The following is a 19,241-nucleotide window of genomic DNA, read 5'->3' as shown; positions in this document are numbered from 1 at the left end:
CATTTCTGGTGTGTGTTGCCCTGGAGATCCCATGTTATCAAAGTTATATTTCAGAAATTGCACGTGGAGCAGTCACATGACTGGTGGTTTTTGTGTTGGGTTTAGAATGTGTGGATTGGTCTTAAGGCAGTGGGCCTTCTTGGTAGTGGCGCTCACTCTGTGAAACACTATCCCATCCGATGTCAAGGAGATAAATAACTATCTGACTTTTAGAAGACATCTGAAGGCAGCACTGTATAGGAGTTTTTAATGTTTGATGTATTACTGCGTTCCAGTTGGTTGGAAGCCAGAGTTGCTGGGTAAACGCAGTCAGATGGGTGGCATATAAATAATAATTATCATCATCACCATTATGTTTTCAGGAGTCTTTTCACGGCACTGGTATGTTCCTCCATTCTTTTCCCATCTAGCAAGTGAGTGGCTCTGCCTGATTACTTAGGAACTCTGTTTCTCTTTAATAAGCAAGTCATTTATAAGTGAGCAAGTAATTACCAGGAAAATTATGAAATTTGTCTTATGAAGAATTTCAGAGCTTGAAACAATCCTTGCGTATACAAACACAATCATCATTTGATTTAGCCTCTGAATCACATTGCCTTCAAAGCCACAGCTTTGCATACTAGAATGATGATTTGAATGACAGATTGTTTCCTTTCTCCCCTGCAGGTATATATCATAAATGTAACATGGTCAGACTCAAGTTGCCAGACAATCTACCGCAGATACAGCAAGTTCTTTGACCTACAGGTAATGGAATAATTTTACTCATGGCTATAGAGGTGGTATGCATGATGTTGATTTCCTACGTTGTCTAATGGTGCCACCCAATAAAACATGCCTTATACGTTTATTGCCTTCTGAGGGTGTGGCAGATTTTACATTATGAGAAAAATCACAGTCAAAAGTATTTAGAAGATGAAGTGGTTCTGGGCTTAGGAATAGATAAGTTGTTCTGGTGTTCATTGAGGAAGATATTGGTTTATTGTGCTGCTCCGTTGGTCTTCCCTGGTGGGCGGTACACGTAGGCCCCCCCTTTCCAAATGCAATGCATCCCCAAAAAAATCATTTGTCAGGTGAATGTTTGCATAATGAGCTGACGATCACCATTATTTCCTATGAAAACATATCTAATCCTTACTCCCCTGCCTCCTGCCTTGAGTTCCTCCTAAAATGGCTGCAGCCAACCAGCAAAAGAGAGACAAAGGAAATACTGATTTGCCCAATCTCTTCCGCTCTCTGATTTGTCTAGTTACTCTCCCCCTTCCAACTCTTCATGGTTTCTGCCTGAAAATAGGTGCTGTTGACCAGCAATGTACAACAAGTAAGGAAGTGGGCAAACTTTGGCTGTTCAGATATCGGAATCAGTTGTGCGTCTAGTGAGGTTTGGGCATAGTGGCGCTGTGGGTAAAACCTCAGCGCCTAGGACTTGTGGATCGCATGGTCGACGGTTCGAATCCCCGTGGCGGGGTGAGCTCCCATCATTGGGTCCCAGCTCCTGCCCACCTAGCAGTTCGAAAGCACCCTTAAGTGCAAGTAGATAAATAGGTACCGCTTTATAGCGGGAAGGTAAACGGCGTTTCCGTGTGCTGCACTGGTGCCGGTTCGCCAGAGCAGCTTCGTCACGCTGGCCACGTGACCCGGAAGTGTCTCCGGACAGCGCTGGCCCCCGGCCTCTAGAGTGAGATGAGTGCACAACCCTAGAGTCTGTCAAGACTGGCCCGTATGGGCAGGGGTACCTTTACCTTTTATTTGTGTTCAGATAAATGAATTTGCAGATAACGAGTGAGTGGATAGCAGGAGCTGCCTGTATTTAGTTTCTTCCTGTACTTTTGGACAAGGTGTCCAGAGTGTGCCTTCAGCCAATTTCTATAAGTTGTTTCTCTTAGACTTTGCCTTCCTAGTTGTGATTCCGCTGACATTTTATCATTGTAATGTTCTGCCTCTTCTCATTAACTTCCCCACAGTTTCTCTTCCTTGAACAATGTGCACTGAAGTAATTTCTTAGTCATCTCCAACACACTCAAGATCCTTGGCGTTCATCAGCTTCAAGCCATCAGCTTATTCACTTTATATCTCCTAAACCAGAACCTTTTCATCCCGAGGGTCATCATTCCCTTCAAGGGTCATGTGCCAGTGGTGGGCAGGGCCAAAGGCAAAAGCGGGGGGAGCAGTGAATGCAGATTTTTACCTCTGTACAGTAGGCTACTTTCTGCGTACATTCACACACACCTCTCTACCTTCATTTAGATAAGCAAGAAGCACAATCAGATTTCAATGGTATATTCAGCCAGTCAAAATGCTTGGGTGCAAACCAGGGTGAATGAGGGGCGTAGCCTACGGAGAGTTCTGAGGGCCAAACAGAGATGCCTAGAGAGCCACATCCAGCCCTGAGAGTCCCCACCCCTGTCCTGACTGCGCTAGCCAGAAACTGAAAGGCAACTCTGGAGAACTGAGCAGCCGCAACATGAGTCCCCAATTCCTTGTATTCTAATTTTTCAAAGGTGATTGGAGTAATGCTTCTGTTTGCTCAGTGTTGTTGTTGTTGTTTCTATACAGTATTTATACAACCCATTCCTTAAATTGTAGTTACTGGTATATCAGGAAACAATTTCCTGCCATGAAGCAGAAATATTCAGTGGTCCCATTTCATATAGCTGGGAGAACAACCAGCCTTGGAAGACCCTCTCAATAGATACAGGCTTGCCTTCATATCCGCCACAGCATTCATGTGAAAGGGAACAATTGCCACTGGTGAAATCTGTAGCGATATGTCCTAATCAGGTCACTGTGGCTATTTCTTTATGTGGAAACAGGAAATAACTAAGATGTGACTCATGAGAAAGAAGTGATGTAGTACTGGTAGTATACAGTTGGTAAGATTACAGTTTGGAGGAAGCTTTGATCTCTGTCAAAAGCCTGTGGTAAAGGGATGTGCCTGTTCAGAATTCAGACTGCTGTAGTTTGCAAGTGTTTCTATAGTTAGATGAGCGCATCAAAGGCATATCAAGATAGACAGTGTTCATCATACTGTGCTTGCAAGGAGTGAATTAATATGGGCTCAGATTTTGAAAACCGAGAAGGCTCTGTTCTTTCAGAGCCCATCTAGGGATGTCCATTTGAAAGCAGCTGTCCAATGTTGGGAACCAAGGAACTCCCACAACCGTCTGAGCAGGAACAGCTCCATCCAGCATCTTCTCCCATAAATGTGTGCTGCCTTTCCCCTGGCCAGTTTTATGACCCCAGAATTATATCTTGTATACCTTCTGTGAATTATAGAAAGGCTGAGAGGGCAAGTCCATCTCTGCATTTCTTCCTGTTGGCACTCATTGGCTGAAGTGGTCAGTTGAATATGGAGAAGAAAAATCAAGGCCACGATTGGGAATCCTTCTCAGTCCAAGTGCTGCATTCTCATCTGGGCAACTTTCCAGGGGCCACATGTCAGTGGTAGCTGGGGCCAGAGTCAAGAGGGACTAGAGCAATGGATGTAAATTTTTATCTGTATACGGTAGACTAGTTTCTACACATACTCATACACCTCTTTCTATACTCCATCCAGGCAGCAAAGAAAAATTAGCAGAAGTCAAAGACATGTTCCAGTCAGGCAAAACCCCCCAAAGATGGTGCAAAGCAGAGCCAGGGATGGGAGAGGGGCTGTAACTGGGGAGGGGTGTGGCCTGAAGAGAGTCCTGAGGATGAGATACAGAGGGCTGGTGGGCCACATTTGCCCCCTCAGGCCTGAAGTTCCTCACCCCTGACCCGAAGCCATTGGATTCCTCTACATCTTGTTGGTAGTATTTCTAAACTGATAACAGCAACGTTTAGAAAATAATTTGCCTCTGCAGTTCAGTGCTTAGTTCCAAGCACTTTCTTTCCGTTTAAACAAAAACAAAAAACTTGTCTGTATTCTTGTAAGTCTCCTGGACTTTCCTGTTAGGTTTGAAAAGTTCCCATCAAGCTAAAGTTATCAATGGGGTTAGTGTGTTGGACAGGAAATGATGTCTCCAATCAGGGGAGAAGGAGTCTTGAAAGGTCCCATTGATAAGTGGGAGAGGAGGGGGACCCAACCACCAGTGGAAAGTGTCTGCCAAACAACATGCATCCTTCTCCCATTCCCATTTGGAAACAGCAGCCCCTCAGCCCCCCTTCATATTCACCCTTTTATTTTTATCCTTTTGTCCCTGGGCACTTTTGTCCTCTAGGTTAATGAAAAAGACACTGGCAACCAGAGACCTGCAACATTCCTGAAAGAGCTTAACGTCTACACGTTTGACAACTATTAGAGACGCATGCATTTAAATGTGTCTATTTAAAGCATTTTTATCCCACCTTTCCACGGTGGTTCAAGGCGGCTCACAACATTACTGAAAACATATGTGCAAAAAGTACAATAGATTTAATACCACTCCAAAAACTCAATGAACAGGCAAAATGTCTTCTTGGTGTGCAGGTAGTATCCAAAGGACATTGCATAGTCTGTAGTTTTCCTTACTACTTGGTAGGTATTGAGGGATAGGGTTAATGCCCAGGAGGCGTGTCGGTGGAAGGAGACCATCTGGCTGCATCTTTCAAAATAAATTCTGTAGGGCCTTTTAAATTTAAGTCCCTGTAAAGCAATATTCCCAGAGGTGCAAACATTAGCGTATATACTTACCTTTCCAATGTCTGCAGAATGATGTTCTTACAAAGATAGGATTCTTTCTGCTCTGCGCTTCCCTTATGTGGAGGAAAAAGGCAGGATCTGTGGCTTTCTGTCTATGCCTAGACTGTCTGCTTTCTTCTGCTTTCTTCTCTCCATCTGCTCCCTTAAAACTCTTTGTGACAGATGTGGTAGAATGAGCTTTCTCTGTTCATCCTGTATTTTGTTGAACCCATTTACCTGAAAAGCCTGCAGATGCCCCAAACAGGTACCCCTTCGAAAAACTGGCTCACCAGACATATTTCAGGGAGGTCTGGATGCTGGGATCCCTAATGCGATGCTCGTGGGCATCTCTTCATGCCTGCCAAGACTCCCTGCCCCACCCAGTGTCTTTCTTTATAAAAATAAGGAAAAAATATATATTTGGGGTGTGGGTGTGTGGAAGCATTGCCTGTTCTTTTGTGGGGAAGTGTGGTCTCCTTTTTTTGTCTGTGTTTTATTTCCTTGGGGTGTGTAGTTGTTTTGCCTGTTGCTTTGGGGGATGTCGGAGCATTACCCCATTTTCACCTGTGGAATTGGTATTTGGGTAGTGCCCAAAGCAGTTTCTTAGATTTCCAGATGTGCCTCCAGGCTCAAGAATGTTGAGGACCCCTGCTTTAATTGGTGGTTTATGTTTAGCTGCTTCTGTTCTTATGGCTGATTTTTAGGTTAATGTTTATCAACCCACTATGTCTCTTATACTAAATAAATACAATAACAGGTTGGACCCAAATGAGAAGACTGGGTCCAAATGTGTCTTTCTGCTGCACAGTCTTTGACAGATAGAAGAACTACTGTCATTGGTGAAGGGGCAACCTTGGCTCCAACCCCCTAATGTAAGTGCACTTACGGCAATGTTATTTCTTCTTCACAGCTCCATTGGCTTGCTGGATTTGCATTTTATGAACTGTCTCTAATGACTCACTGGAGTGGGTTTTAATGAACCCATTGCATACATACTCACAGCAAAATGCAGAATGAAATATTTAGGGAAGGGACCAGTGTGAAGATGAGTTATCCAGTTTTCAGGAGTTTGGAAGTCATCCCTTGCACTTGTTAGTGGCCTTTCCATACCAGTGGTTCTGCTTGCATGGTGATTTAGCATGTAATAGGTTAATATGCACACTGGGCCTCTGCTGAATTTGACTCTCGCATGCAGTGTCTTTCTACGCCAGGCAGTGCAGGGTGTGGCCTTCTAAATAAGTTTTAGATGGTCATTATACTCTGGATATTCAATCACTGCAAGACACTGAGACACGTGTGTTTGTTTTACTGTCAGTAGATTGCATCATGATTTCCCATGCTAGATTTGGCTGTGTCCCATTTCCGTGGGAGCTGCATCCATTATGTTGGGTAGATTTCAAATGGCCTGGAGAGAGGGGTGGTTGGGAAAGCTAGCAGAAGAGATCAAATAGCAGTGTGAGAGGAAAAGCCTGGAAAGACAGTGTGTGTATTCGAATGCTTTGCTAGAGCTTTTCCACCATTGCTTTGGACTTCGATTCTCATGGCTTCCCCTTGAGTGTACCAGTGTAGGTCAGGGGAATGGCGCTGGAGTAGTTCCTGTAATCAACATTGGGGTGAAAGGGAGGCAACAGGAAGGGAGCCCCCCTCTTCACTGGAGAAATGAATGGAACAGCACTCCATTGGGGAAGCCCTACTTTGCACGGACAGCCTGTGGTTTGGCTGAGAGGTGGCACATGGCCGTCTGTGTGTGTGTCCTGTGTGGCATAGTGGTTAGAGAGTTGGGCTAGAGCTGGGGAGACCCTGGCTCAAGTCCCCATTCAGCCATGAATCTCACCAGGTGAGCCCAGTCACTCTCTCTCAGCCTCATCTACCCCAAAGGCACATCATGAGTCTAAGGATGTTGGGCGGGAATAAGAACTCTGTATGCTACCTTGAGCTTTTTGGAGAGAGAACAGAATGCACATGTCACAAATAAACTAGATGTGACAATAAATGTTTGTCAAACAGCAACTGCCAGGAAGGGAAGGGGTCAGGATTAGGACCATGCCATGTGGGGAATGGGGTTAAGCCTTTGCCCTTTTCTACAGTCCCAATTTGGGCAGGGACTTGAAGCTGCATTTAGCCTTGGGAGGGAAGTTTTAGTCTGAGTACTGAAACAAAACATGGTTTAATGAAGTATTCTACTACAATGCTATCTGTAGTAGGTAGCATATTTGGCACCTTGAGTTCCTAATAGGAGAGTTGTTCCAGCCCCATGGTCATTTTGTCTGCCCCTTTCGGAACACTTTAAAACTCTACAGTATTCTTTTTCAGATGTTGTGACCAGAACGGAACACAATCCTCCAAGTGTGACTTTACCATATATTTTGATTTTGGTAGTTTGGTTTTCAGTCCCTTTCTTAATTATCTCTAACATGTAATTCACCCCTCTCAGAAGTGCCACGCAGTATGCCAACATTTTTATTGAGCTCTCCACCATGACTCCAGGATCTCTTTCCTGGTCGGTCACTGCCACTTTAAACCCCATAAGCTTATCTTATGAAGCTAGGAATTATTTTTTTGCACCACTTCAAACTAGCTTACATTGAATCCCATGTGCTGTTTTACTGCCTGTTCACTCAGCTTTGATACAGCAGATTGAAGAATCATTTTAGGGGCATTTTAGTCAAAGGTTTCCATCAGCCAGTAGGCAGCTGCTCTGTGTACAGAATGAAGTTGCCTCCTCTGCCAGCCAGACTTTCTACAAGAATGTTACGTAGGCAGAAAATTGAAATGTAACCATGCAGTACATTATCCCATGTTGACATTTTGACCACAAAGAGCCATCTGAAGTATCAGAATATTGCAAAGGCAAATAAATGAACAGCTTTCTGTTGCACATACTGTCCGTGTATCAGTTTGCGGAGAGCGGCCTTTTCGATTCCGCCTGCTGTTCCAAGTGGGTTTTCTTTAAAGTGGCAAAGAGAGTCGTTCACTTACAGCCTCTTAGAATGTTTGGAAAATAAAGAATTTTACAGGGTGTCAGGAGGGGTTAAAGTGCTGGAGGGTGAATATGAAACTTTGCAAACTTTGCATGTTGCTCCTAAGATTGTCTTGATTATTTATAGAGCTCCGATGAACAGCTGAGTGCTGAATGACATATTAAACAAAAAAATGTTACCATAAAACCTATAATTGCTTGCTATAATGCTGTACTTCCTTCCAAGTCAGCTTGAAGCATTGCTGTCATGGCACCAGACGCTTGCTGATCATTGTTATGCAATGCCCTCGTTATAAACATCTACATTCTAGTTACAGAAAACCTTAACGTTGCAATTAAAAGTTTACATAGCACTTTCAAAAGTGTTTTACCGTGTTAATCTTCATTGACGTGGCAACCTTGCAAGACAGAGCAGTATTCTCATTTTATATAAGGGGGACTGCCACTGAAAGATCCTGCAAAGCTGTGGATGTGGTGAGATTTGAGCCCAGGTGTCCTCTGTCCCCCCCCCTCCATTTTCTTCTGCCCTTTGACCACATTCGCTGCCTGGGACTCAAAGCCAGGGGATGGGAACCTGTGGCCTTCCATATGTTATTATTATTTATTAAATTTGCATACTGCCCCTCATTCAAAAATCCCAGGGCGTTTCACAACAGAAAAATACAAAATGAGAATACAAAATACATCATAAAACAAAACAGCATGGCAAATTTTGTTGTCACATAGATTTTATTCTCAGGCTTTGCTTCCTTCCATCTTTTTCTCCAGAAGAGTTGGTGTCAGTTTTAATATTAGTGTGCTAACCTCTTGACCCCATGTTGGCGACATCGTAAGCTTTTTCTCAGAATGTCTTCAATCGCCATGAGTAATAACCTTTTAAGTTTCTTTCTTTAAACCAGCAGTCCTAACATACTATTTATTTCTGCACTCCACTGCTATATACAGTTTCCAGCTGTGTTCCAGAACACCCTGGGGCTTTTTGGAGATTTAGTGCAGGTCTCCCAAGATTTGTCATGAAGAACAATTAACCCTGAAAGATAGCTTACCAGTCACTTGCTACTCAGCTTCCACTGCAGGAGAATACTAGGGATGTTATTGAGAAGGGAGCATATGCCTACATTTGCAATCAATTCTGAGGACTGATTTAGACTGGCAAGGTTCTGAAATGGTACTACAGTGGTACCTCGGGTTACAAACACTTCGGGTTACAGACTCCGCTAACCTGGAAGTAGTACCTTGGTTTAAGAACTTTACCTCAGGATGAGAAAAGAAATTGCACCGTAGTGGCAGCGGGAGGCCCCATTAGCTAAAGTGGTACCTTAAGTTAAGAACGGTTTCAGGTTAAGAACGGACCTCCGGAATGAATTAAGTTCGTAACCAGAGGTACCACTGTATATGGTTGGCAGTACCGTAATTTTTTTCCAGGAGGGAAAGGATTCACATTTCTGACACCCCCACCCCACTCTCATTTGGGTCCTTCCACCATCCCTGAGTGGAAGGCAGACAATAAATAAATTGCATCTGTTCCGTTGGTGGTGTGGTATGAGATCCATTGCGGTGATGCGGGGGAATCTGGTTCAGTCAGGAAAGAACCACAGGCTTGTGGAACATCACCTGCAGCTAGGACTGGCCCTGATATTAGGCAGAATGAGGTGGCTGCCTCAGGCAGCTTTGGGGCATCATTAAAGAGCAGCAAATGGTTTATTTATTTATTATTTTTGCATTTCCTGCCTCGGTTGCAAAAATAACTTCACCGGCCTTGGGGACTGTGTCCATTGCCTTGGGGACTGGGGATGCTGTTTGCTACACTGCCTCTGATGGCAAAGTGCCTGGGGCCAGCCCTGCACACAACTCTTCATTTCACTCTTCTTGTGGGCCTGTGGGCTGATAATCCAAGGACCCGAGAAGACGCTGGGACCAGAAGTTGAACCACAGGATGCCTGGAGGTGCACACAGATGCAGCTAATAGAAGAAAGCTGAGGGCCTGCCCTTCTGCAATTCTCTTATCCTCCGCAGGGAAATATTGCTACATGCAGGGCAATAAGGGCTGCTTAAGCATATACATAGAACAGGGAGGCCAGATATCAAAGAAGACTGGGGATTTTTTTTGGACCTTTTAATATGTGTGTAGAAGAGGGAATTTTGCATGAGCCGATCCAGGCAAGATCATATATGTGGTGCAACTATGGTGAATGTGCTTCTGCAGTGGCTTTAGCACTGAACTATCCCAAGTGTCACACTTGGGCTAAAGAAACTCCCTTTACTGCTAGGTCTATAGAACGGGAGGACTAAGCATTTAATGGCAGAGGGGAAGAATGAGCCAATTAATGCCAGAAGCAAAAAGGGGCTTATCTTAACTGGTTTAATTGTTTGTTTTAAATACTGGTTTAGTATTTAGCAGTACCTTAGATTACCACCCCACCCTGGGAACACATCATTATCTCTGATGCATAATGCCCAACTGTTTATCATTCCTGTTTCCACCATTGTTTTAAACATTCTCCTTTGGAAAACAGTCTATCTTGTTTCCAGTTTTTGTTTTTTGAGCAAACTCTACCAAACAAACAAAAGCAAGGTCTGTAGGAGGAAATTGTCTACCATGCTGCAACAGAATAGCAAAGATATTTGCCCGGAGTCTCACTGGTAGCTGTGGTACTTGGTTTTTGTCAAAGGCTTTAGTGCAATACATAAGTCAGGCATTGTCCCAACACTTGACATGCCACCAGAGCTCCCTTTTTGAAGAGTGGGGTGGGTGCAATTCTATGCTTGTTTGGTGTCCTGAGCAACAGGACTGGGAAAGCAAGTGGGCACTCTTCTAGGTGAGCAGTGTCAAAGGAGCTGACTCACTGTCTGATCCAGTCCCAAGCTCCTCCCTGGGCAGGGGTGGCCCTTCTGTGGCAGGAGTTGTGCTGGAGTCTGCTGTGACATGACATTTGGGATATTGGGGAGCATTATGATAGGTTGTTTTTTTTAGCATTCTGCTGAGCCCCTCCCCTGAATTTTGGTTGGCACTTCCCAGCCTCCTGAGCTCCTCCCACTTCAACCCACCAAGACGCTTCCACAGGACTCCTGGCATAATGGAGAAAACCATTTATTTTCCCCACTGGCCACTAATGAAATTCTCTCTGGCCTAGCAAGTTGCAAGCACTTCTGTTCTCTGCATTTATCTGTTACTCAAAACAGATGCTGAGTCCCAGTAGTGGCTGAGCATGTGAGGAGGAACCCCCGGGCTTTGTACGTAGCATACATTCAAAACACATGAGTTCCCCCAAAGAATCCTGGGAGTTGTAGTTTATCCCTCATAGAGCATAGTTCTTAGTACACTTAACAAACTACATTATTTTTTGGGGTGGGGGGGAGAGAGTCATAGTATGTATGAACCCTGGTTCCAACCTCCTTTCAGTCTTAGATCGCTTTCAGCAAGCTACTAGGTCTCAGACCAAGCCCTGGTCCATTATTTGCAAGTACAGTGGTACCTCAGGTTAAGTACTTAATTCGTTCCGGAGGTCCGTACTTAACCTGAAACTGTTCTTAACCTGAAGCACCACTTTAGCCAATGGGGCCTCTCGCTGCTGCTGCGCCGCTGGAGCACGATTTCTGTTCTCATCCTGAAGCAAAGTTCTTAACTTGAGGTACTATTTCTGGGTTAGCGGAGTCTGTAACCTGAAGCATATGTAACTTGAAGCGTATGTAACCCGAGGTACCACTGTATTTGTATTCATGGATGACCTGAAGCCGCAGTTGGATCCAGTGGAACTTCTCTCCCAGGTCAAATAGCAGCTGGGAGAGAATCTTAAGCAGGACTGCATTGGGAGAAATTGTTATCCACCACTACCCCAAGCTTGATAGTTTGAAGCATCATCAGAATAGCACAGAGAGAGGTGTTCCTTCAAATGTCTGGGTCCTAGCCAACATGGAATTTGTAAATCAAATTCCAGTTGTATTATGGAGCAGTTTGAGGTTTTGGACCCCAAGGATTCCTGAAGTGTGGGGCCAATCATATTGGTCTGTTTTCTTCTGCTGTCAGACTCCTCTCTTGAATGGGTAATCCTAGGCATGTTTACCTGGGATCAAGTCCCAGTGAGTCTTGTTCCTGGGTATAAAATTACAACCTAAACATAGTTACCCCCATAACAGGAGGAAGGAAAGAACAATCATATTGGTATTGTAAAACAACTGGAAACATTATCAAATCCTAGAAGGTACCATACCCCTTTTAGAAGCAGGGCATTTAAATCTTACCTTCTAGCAATTGTCAAGGGTTTTGAAATGTGTTTCAGTCATCTGTTGCAAAGAGAGCTACCCTTGTGGCTTGTTATGCTTGAGAAGATGATTAGCAGGTTTCAAGGAATTCTATACTCTCCTCCACCTCCCAAAACTCTAGCTACTTGACAAGCACATTAATAAAGCACTCTTAGGCTACCTGATGGCTATCCATTTAGCTTCAAGGTAGTGAAGGTGGCAATTGCCCTTGAGAGAGTACCAAGGATGTAAAGATCAAGCACAAAAAGAGGTGTAGCAGTGAGATGAAACTGGAATTGACACCCACCTTGCTGCTACATACCAGAACTGGGAAGAGAGGTAGTGGCAAGTGCCGTGCAAACACAGTGGGAGAAGTCCCAGATTGTGAGTTTGCATTGTGCTGCTGTTGCTGCTTTGTCCCTTCCCTTCTCCATGCAGTGACAACAACATGGGCATCTGGAGATCAAGTGAGCACTGCTGCCCCAGCCTACTATCTGCTATGGCCAACTAGGCATACCTCCCCATGTCTAGTGAAAGAGTGCAACATGCTTACTTTTGCAAAACTTATCGAGTGCCTCCAGAATGTCACTGTTTTAAGGGAAGGATTCAAGCACACACTGGAATTTTAGGTTTACACAATGAAAGTGGGACAAAAGGCTCTGCTGCCCTAGCGCAACAAATCATCTTTTTAAAACCTGAATTTTTGCAGTTTAGAAAGTGACAGGAAAATGCATTGAAAAGTGTAGGCTGTAACCTAACTGCTGCATTAGCTTGTGCAAGCGTATCAGGATGAGTAAATGTGTGGTCTGGAGGGGGCCTTCATTCACCCTCCCTTCTTGTCTTGTGACCATTGGGAGAACAGTGGGTAGCTGTCCCAAACAGCTATACATTATGCTGCTTCATTGTAAGGCTGACCCTAAATAAAATGTTACCACTCCTCACTGACACCTGCAGATTTCTGGAGACAGATGAGCACTGGATATGTCTATTCCAACGAAACTTTAAAAGCTGAAATTCTCATGAGTTTTTATAATGGTTTACTAGTCCTGGAAAAATTAAATTTGCAGGCCAGGTGCTGCTTTCTATACACTGAAAAGAGAGGCCAAGATTGGAGATATACAATCATGCTGAAGCTCAGGGGTGCAAATTATGCGTGATTGCTTGATTGCACTCTTAGGGTCTCTGGATTTACACTTTAGAATGTAGGTCTGGAAAACCCATCTTCTAGAGTGGTAGACTGTGTAGGGAAGCCAAGATTTGGTCCCGTAGGAAATGCAGGGGAGCTCTAGGAGGGGCTGAAATACAAACTGTAAATTGGTTCAGATTTCAAGCAAGAAAGCAGCACATAAAGAACAAATCTGTCTGGGACGTGCAGTTTCTGCATTAGGGAGGGTGTAGCAAGTTCCATTATTAGATACTGCTATCTAAGGTTTTGAGATAAGGCAGCTTAATTTGGGTGCCTTGGCAGATAGAAGTTTGGGTAATCTTGTAGATAAGAGAATCAGGAGACATTCAAGCAGGATGTTGAAGTGATGCCCCCCAATGCACAAGAGGCCCTACACCTACAAAGATCTCTGGTTGTGCCCTGAAAGTTCACAGCTGTGCTCACTGTGACTCAGTTCACGTTAAATGTTTCCACAATTGCAATGGCCACTTGAAGATGGTTTCTTCAAAACTTAAAGCCACACTGTGTGCACCATATAGAATCTCTTCCCAGCTCAGCAAACCCTCTTTCTGATTTGAAAGTTATCCCCAGCACATGGGTGATGATGAAATAGAGTTAAGCATCTATTAGTGCAGAGAAGGAGCACTCTACCCTGTGGGAGAGCACTCTTGAAAAGTACTGCTTTTTGGCAGCCTCTGTACAGGAGATGCAACATTCAAATCAGCACACACCCCCACCTCACATTTGAAAGATTGAAATCGCATGGGTGCAGCCAGGATTTATGTTGGGGGGGGCAGGCTTCATGTTATGGGGGCAGAACCTCAGTTGGTTAAGTATTTTTATTTATTTGGTTTAGGGGGGCAGCTGCCCCCTGGTCCCCCCGTCGCTACGCCCATGGAAAATAGAGTGGTTCTGAACAGTAGTGCAACTTAGCCAGCCAAGAGAGAAGAGCTGGCAGCAACAACCAATGACTCAGTTATGAGGCTGGATGAGACGGAAAGGCAAGTAGATTATGCAATAGGAAGTGATGGGTGACTTTCAGCATTAGGCTGTTGGTTCCTTTAGACTTCGGAATGACAGAAAAACCAGTGCCACAATGTTTTCCTTCTACTTGAAGTTTATGGATTGATTACGCTGCCTTATACTGAGCCAACTCGTTGGTACATTTAGTTTATCACTGTCTACTCTCTGAGCGGTTGACTCCTGGGGCTTGGGCAGATGTTTTTCCAGCCCTGGTGCCTGTTATCCTTTAACTTCAGATGTTGTTGGACTACATTTCCTGCCATTGTCACGTTGGCTGGTGTTGATGGGACTTGAAATCCAGTAAACAACATCTGGAGGGCCACAGGTTCTCCACCCCTGCTTTAATTGGAGAATGAACCCAATGCTGCCTGCATGGATAGCATGTGCTTTACTACTGTAGCTCCCTGGACAGAGTTGGGTAGGGCACCACTGCACTCCCAGCTTCCAAACACAGCAGGTCACTGTTGCTCACCGGAGGGTGAGAAGTGAGGCACAGGGAGCGCCTAGCTGTGCAGGTACATATGGGCAGGAGCTTCGAATTGGCTCTGCCACACTGCACAGCCCTGAGCTCCCTGTACCTCCCTCTCTGTCTCCAGTAAATGCTAGTGGCGTGCTGTGTTTGGAAGCCAGGAGATCAGTGGTACGCCACCCATGTCACCACATGAGCCACTACTGCTCTACAGCTGAGCTGTAGCCCCATGCCTTGAGAATGTAGGAACTGTTTAGGGCTGTGTATACAGCATACATTTAAAGCAAACTTAACATGACTTGCCCCAAAGAATCCTGGGAACTGTAGTGCACCCCTAACAGCACTACAGTTCCCAGCAACCTTGACCATAAAGTTACAGTTCCCAGGATTCTTTGCAGTAAGTCATGTGCTTTAAATGTATGGTGTGTACACCACCCTAGTCATGATAAGTCAATCTAGTATTACCTTTGTTGTTTTTAAGATGGAAGTTCAAGTGACCACTTTTCTCTGCATGAAGATACATGGATGGAGAAAGCTTCATCAGTTAAATCTCTGCTTGTCAGGCAGGTGTCAAAGGCAGGTACAACAATAGTATTTTGTCAGTTCTTACTGGGCACAATGACATTATAATTACGGTACATTCAAGGTCAGAAAAATATCACAATTCAGGGTGTGTTTTTTTAAAGATGACAACACAAATTGTCTTGGAATGCAACAGTTTTGCAGTAAAATTGTCTGGATTCTCTTAAATATATAAGTGAAAGAATGATGTCAAATCCTGGATATAGCTGTTAAGGGAGCAGCCTTGGAGACAAGTGTTTTGCAGCATGAGACCTTGAAGAAGGATCCACATAAAAAGAACTCTGCATATGAAGGTTGCTGGAAAGTGTAGCTTTTGGCTCATGCTCCATCTTCAGATCAGAGCAAGATGCTGCCACGGTAGGCATCATTAGCAATTCTTTACATATTGATGAGGAAGTATTTTTAGCACTGGGCAAAAGCTGCATAGACTCTTCAGACTTTAAAATGTGATTTTGTTTATGGCTATTATTTTCAGGACTGTTCTGTCTCCCAGTGGCAGATAATCACTGGCAGATGAGTTTTACCTAAACATCAAGTATTGAGTAAGAATTAAAGGATGTGCCTGGACTATTGCATTTTAAAATCTGGGTTGCTCTAGAGGCTTGTTGGTAGTCAAATAATTTGTATGTGGAGAGCATTTGGTTCACTGCACTAAAATATTCCACATTTTGCAACTAGATAAAGCAAAAGCCCTAAAGTTTTGAAGATATATTCCTCTGTCTTGCATGATACAGTAACAGGTGGCTGTAATTTTAGTGATGCACCCTTAAATAGATCCTAAATCAGGGGTAGCCAATGTGGTAATCTCCAAGATGCTGCTTGGCTACAATTTCCATCAACCCTGACCATTGGACAGGGTGGCTGGGACTAGAGTCCAGCAATTTCTGGAGAGCACCACTTTGTCTTATTCCTGCTCTAAATACTGTGCATTATATCAGACATGTACTTCTGGAATGAATGGGACAAACTCCAGTATGGGGCTTAAACATATTCCAGAGGTGTGGAACCTGCAGTCCTCTGGATGTTGCTGCATTTCAACTCCCATCACTCTAGGGCTGATGAAGTCCAACAACATCTGGAGAGCCTCAGGTTCCCCCATCCCTGACATCTTGAGAATGGATTTGTCACTTTGTACTCATAGCAATGCTGTGAGGACCTACATGTGGAAATATTAGGTGGAAACCAAAAATTTCCCCTAGTTGATATGTCAGTGCGGTCCTAGGTCTATACAATCCAAATTGTATAGACAACCGATTCCCGTGAAACATTTGCACTTGTAGACTCTCATGCAGTCTCTTTTCAAAATCCAATCAGTGAACAACGCACAGGGTTATTTTGGAAGAGGCCCAAAGGCTAATTACATCAGATGGGAAATGAATGTATGTAGTTAGTGACCACAGGATGATGGTGCCAGCCAGGGAATTACGATGATGTATTAACTCCTTCACGGAGTAGTAAAAGAGCAAAACACACACCCCAAGCCTCAATCGCAAGCCCCTCTGCTCAGCTAACTACTGTGTGCGCTCAGTTATTTATGGTACCAGAAAATGGCATGGCGCTCTCGCCCACAGCCCTAAAACACAATTCTGCTTTTGTACCGTGAATGCAGTCATTCACTTTTATGAAGGGTGCAGAGAACGAGATGAGAAGTGCCTGTTGTGCTCACATCCCTTGGCTTGCGATGAGAGACGCTCTTTGCTTTCAGAAATATCCAGCATAAGGTTATGGGGAGTTTATTTACATTATTGTATATAAGTGCCGCTGGGAAATTGCACCAACAAGACTGGAAAAGTTACAGATGGACCTGTCAGTTTCAGTTCGTCCCCACCTCTTTTAATTTTAAGGTCACATTTTCCAGCAAGGCTTGCATGTGCCATGTTTCTTCAAGCTGCCGGGTAGCAACATCTTGTTTTGAAGCCTTTTCCAGGGTTTTGAGAGTGCCTGCATGACTTGATGTAACTGTGGGTGGGGAATAAACATGCAGATGGGTGTGGGGCGTAAAAGGTTCTCAACCTCCAAACATTCTCAATTGAAAACATTTTTATCCATCGTAGGAACATAGGAAACTGTCATAGACTGAGTCAGACCATTGGTCCATCTATCTCAGTATTGTCTACTCCAGCCTTGGGTCATAGAATCATAGAATTGTAGTATTGGGAGAGACCCCAATGGTCATCTAGTCCAACCCCCTGCCACTCAGGAATCTCAACTAAAGTATCCATGACAGAAAGCCATCCAACAACCTCTGGCCATGTTGGCTTGGTCATGTACACAGAATGGAAGATGACAGGATCCCCAAGGATGTGCTCTACAGGGAGCTGGCTTCAGGCACATGGCCCATTGGCAGACCAACTCTGTGTTACAAAGATGTCTGCAAACGTGACATGAAAACTGGCAACATCAACCCCTCTGTGTGGGAATCCCTTGAGACAATTGCGGTGCCTGGAGATAGTCAGGTTCTGTATCCACAGCAGTGACCAGAGAAGGAATGACTGCTGGGAGGAGCACAAAGATAGGAATGCCATGGTGCACCTGTAGCAGCAAAACAAGACCCCTTCATCTGCCCCATCTGCAATAAAATATGTCTCTCCTGTATCAGTCTCTACAGCCACAGCAGGCACTGTAACTCTTTGGTGGTTTGACTTTACCCCTAAAGATGCACTCTTCCACTGTCTCCTGAGACAGACGGATGCGAACAACAACAACAGATAGGCTAGCTCAATGACTCTTGGCTGTGCAAAGGTCATTTACAAAAAAATCTGTACTCTCTCTTGCACCCTAAATCTGTTCTGAGTTCCTCCTCAACTCTCCAGAACAGCAGGAGAGGAGAGGGTGGGCAAGTTAGGTTGCACAAGTGGAATCATTGCACTAGTGGATCTACTTCATTGGATATTGACCATTGTCTTTGTTGTCAGAATGGAATATTGGACTAGCTGCAGTTCTTGTGCGTATGAGACACCAGGCAGTGTTTTTGTTGCAAGAAGAGGGTGACACTCCTCCTCTTAGCTCATTGTCCTCCAGGAGCTGGAGAAGGGAGAACAAATAGTGAAATAGCAGGTGGCAACTCAACAGTGACAGTGTGGCTGGTAGGGCTGTACAGCATCCTGCCTGAAACAGAGCCTCCCCGAGTCAGCAGATTTGCCTTGGCCCTTAATCAGGAGCAGAATATCTGGCTAGGTATGGAGCATTATTCTTCAAGCTGGAGCCTGGAGCCCACAAAAAATGAAATAATGCTAGTTTGAGCAGGTGGCCTTGTCTCTCTCTTGCTTTTCTGCAAACTTTCTGACAAAAGTGCTCTAGTTCAGTGATACAGCATCTGCTTTGCATCTAGAAGATCCCAGGTTCAAAAAGCTAGTTTCTCCAGGCAGAGTTGGGAGGGACCCTCATCTGAAATCCTGGAGAATCATTCCCAGTCAGTGCAGACAACACTGAGTTAGATACACCAATGGTCTGATTCAGAATAAGGCTGTTTTGAAAGCAAAAGAAAACTAATATTCAAAAAATCCAGGATGGACTTCCACCTCCAACCCTGCTACCACCAGTCAGTATGTATAGTAGATAAAAATCCTCAGCTGTTTGGTCCCAGAGCTATACTTCTGAACGCTTTGAAGGGCTGGCTAGTTAAGAACTTGTTTGACATTCTATCTTTGCTATATTAAACTTTATTTTCTTTGGTTTATCTGTCACTTAAATGTGGCTCTCCAAATGTCTGAGGCGATGAGCTATTGTATACTTTTTGTGCACCCTCCTTCCAGCGCCTTAAGATTTGTAGATCAGGTTGACACCCAATTCCTGTTTTCATTCTTGATGAGGGTGTGTAGGGAAAACCAGTGTGACCTGCACAGCTACTGTCTTTGAGCTTTCCTTCAGTATATGAAGCAGAAAGTTACATCAGGGTAAACAATGTGGTGAGAAGTATTTTTGCATGTGCGAAATAAATGAAGACAGGGAGAGATACCCTAGAAGCAACTTTATCTACTGGAAAAGGCTTCTAAATCATCCTCCATCTACTAAGAAAAAGAAAATGATGAAGGGAAAGAGATTGTTTCGCAGGGCAAAGGTGAGTCTAATAATGCCCATTCTCTCTCTGAAGTCTGTTTTTGTCTTATCCACTTGCTGAGACAGACAAGCTCATTTCTTT

General features: G+C 44.3%; 1 protein-coding gene across 7 annotated transcripts in view; it reads left to right on the top strand.

Annotated features, from left to right (window-relative positions):
* The window catches only part of SH3PXD2A (SH3 and PX domains 2A), a 241,172-nt gene that overhangs the window by 28,298 nt on the left and 193,633 nt on the right, over nt 1-19,241 (top strand). For 6 of the 7 annotated variants that reach the window (XM_028730369.2, XM_077930205.1, XM_028730364.2 and 3 more), the window contains one exon: nt 667-747. The exons of the other annotated variant lie outside the window; for it this stretch is intronic. In XM_028730369.2, coding sequence (XP_028586202.2) covers nt 667-747 — 81 coding nt within the window. The remainder of the gene's footprint in view (nt 1-666; nt 748-19,241) is intronic. 7 annotated transcript variants of the gene reach the window in all.

Source organism: Podarcis muralis, chromosome 6 (assembly GCF_964188315.1).
Source record: "Podarcis muralis chromosome 6, rPodMur119.hap1.1, whole genome shotgun sequence".
In the NCBI taxonomy this organism is placed as follows: Eukaryota; Metazoa; Chordata; class Lepidosauria; order Squamata; family Lacertidae; genus Podarcis; species Podarcis muralis.
This window is presented reverse-complemented; position numbering and strand designations above follow the sequence as displayed.